The 2,814-nt window shown below is 32.8% G+C and overlaps 1 protein-coding gene across 1 annotated transcript; it reads left to right on the top strand.

The window, feature by feature from the left end:
- Positions 1-272: 272 nt before the first annotated feature.
- Positions 273-2,814, top strand: LOC112028961 (uncharacterized). Its single transcript, XM_024061652.2, has 4 exons — positions 273-380; positions 920-1,039; positions 1,468-1,682; positions 2,192-2,814. Exons 2-4 carry the CDS (start codon positions 950-952, stop codon positions 2,463-2,465), a joined length of 579 nt encoding a protein of 192 aa, XP_023917420.1. The 5' UTR covers positions 273-380; positions 920-949; the 3' UTR covers positions 2,466-2,814.

Genomic DNA, 2,814 nt, shown 5'->3' on the forward strand with positions numbered 1-2,814 from the left:
GGACTTGGGTGTTTTAAATTGATTAAAGTCCTTTAGGGCATAAATAGAAAGTCCAAAACTAAATAGGAGCTAAGCCAAAAATAACAAATAAATTGTGGGATAAATTAGACTATCTTCTAAAATATAAGTCATTAAAAGTTAAAACCGTTAAAACACAGCTAGCAAAACTTGGACTGACAGCCAAATGCACTTATTTAAGTTAAACTTCCAACAAGATTCAGAATCTGTGCTATAAAATCGTCCAAGATTCAATCCCTGAATTTATGCCGTGAAATTCTTAACATGTTTGAAGTCACAGCCTTTCTCTTATTTATTTATAATCAAACAATTCTCAATTGCACAACAGAGTTCAAACATTCAAAGAGGCACGCAGACTTAAGGTAACATTTCTTTTCATTTTTCTCTCTCTCTTTTCTTTAATCTTTTGAAGGGTTGGTTTAATAATTATCTCTGTTGCTTTCGATATATTCTCCTTTTGTGAATATTATTGCATTCTGTTAACTAATTGGACTCATGGGTTATTCCAAATTAGTCTCCTTTATATTAAAAATAATTTTGAACGATCTGAATTTTGTTTCAACTCTGATAATATTATGGAGAATTTTGCCTATTTTCAACATGCTTTGAATTTTCTGCTAAATGAATCCAACCAAAAAAAAGAAAAAGAAATACACGTTAAGGAGGTGGGGTGGACTTTCTTTTCTTGTCAAAAATTGAAAACTAAGAAGGTATTATTATCACAAAAAGTAAGTTCATTCTGTATATTGTGAATATAGGTTGGTTTCTCAAACATCATTCTATATATTATATATAATTTGTCGTAGTAATAGACCATATTGCTCATTATATATATATATATATATGTCTCATATTCATTTTTCATGTCTTTTCTTCCTAATTTTCACGTTGATCCTTGCAGGAGTTCATCGTTGCATTATTGGTTAGCAACATGGCTGTAACTGCGATACAGATGGCAATTGTTGTGGGTGCACTTGGTGTGATCTCCTTCATATTAGGAGTATTAGCTGAAACTAAGAAGGTATTTTTATCCCTCTTACTTTTAAAGCTGTTATGTTACACTTCCGCTTATTTATGTTCATGTATGTATGCGCACACTGTGAAGAAACAAGTCTTGGGGCAAATCTTTTCTCTGTTTTCATAATTATTGATATGATTTTGCATAATAAAAGTGAGGTTAATGATGCACCCAAGTTAAAATCTTTAACTCCAATCACAATTCACAACTGATGATCGACAATTGCTGAGATGTCAACTTATCTTTTTATTGTATTGTTTTTGCCTCTAAGTGAATTTTTTTTTTTCCAATTAATTGTTACTATTTGACTGAATATTACCTTTGGAAGTTTAATTTGTGGTACTAACTACTAAATTAAATCATATGCATTGTCTTTTCATTTCTTTTTCAATGAAATTATCCTTGATTTTTGTTCTTTTGGGCTTTGATAGCCTGCAGCTGGCACCCCAATTCCTGGGAAAGATGTCGTCATTTGCAAGTACCCATCGAGTCCCACAGTTGCTTTGGGCTCTCTCTCGTTTGTATTTCTTATAGCTTCAACTGTATTTGGCTACTTGTCAGTCTTTTACCCTTACAGAGGAAAATCGGTTCCACAGTCCATTTTGTTTAAAAGCATGAACTTCACCATCTTCTTCAACGTTTCTTTGTAAGTATTATTTCTTTATAGTCTCAAATCCTTCTATTTGTTAAATACTATATAGATAAGCTCCTTAACTATTTATTATACCATATCATCATATATTGGGCCAAACAACATCCAAAACCATTTACCGAATTTCATGACTTGGATTAATTATCACAAAACTAAAAATGTGTACTTAATGTTACATCATGTGAAATATTAAATGATGAAGCATTATGTAGATTGTCAGATTCAAGAAAATAGAATCTTTACCATGAAAGAATTATCTCCATTTGAAATAGAGAGGGTCTTGTTCCGGATTTAATAGGATACAAATAGCCATTAGCCACATAATTTAATCTGAATTGGGATTATCTCCATTTGAAATAGAGATGATCCTGTTCTGGATTTAACAGGATATAGACTGTCACATCATTTAATCCAAATTAGGATCTATTTCAAATTGACTTGTTATAGCTCTTGTGGTTTACTAATTAAAGATGATTGATGGTGGTGAAATTTTGTCCGCTCAGGTTTTCAGCTGGAATGGGAGCAATGTTTCTATTATGGCCAACCATCACAGAGCAACTTCACCGGTCACACAATGTCCATCGTAACCTCGAAACAGAATGTCCCACAGCTAAAACAGGACTCCTTGGTGGTGGTGCTTTTGTGTCCTTGGATGCAGCTCTCTTATGGATGGTTGCCCTTATGTTAGCTGTCAATGCTAGAGAAGATTTCTTAGACGAACAAAAAGAGGACCATTTTAAGGGTGGAGACGACCATGTTATCACAACCAATATATGAGATAATGTGTGTGGGTGATGCTTGAAAATGAAAAAAATATTGATCTCCTTGTCTGCAAAATTCAGTGGCAAAATTTTTTCCTCTTTGAATATTATTAAATTTGGTTGATGGGCTTCTACAAGGATAATTCTAGTATAGCAAGCAAGCTGCAGTTAATTTAGAGAATTCAATGTACATATCTTTTAATAATTGTAAGTTTGCCTCTGTTTTCACCACTTCTGAATTATGTTCTTCTTCGCTCTTACCACCAAAAAAAGAAAAGAAAAGAAAAGAAGATTCATTTTAGCGTCAGTCGAATGTGGAATGGTATTGCCACAACTTATAACAAACCAAGTTTAATTTCTAAGCC

Source organism: Quercus suber, unplaced genomic scaffold, assembly GCF_002906115.3.
Source record: "Quercus suber isolate HL8 unplaced genomic scaffold, Cork oak 2.0 scaffold_944, whole genome shotgun sequence".
Lineage (NCBI taxonomy): Eukaryota > Viridiplantae > Streptophyta > Magnoliopsida > Fagales > Fagaceae > Quercus > Quercus suber.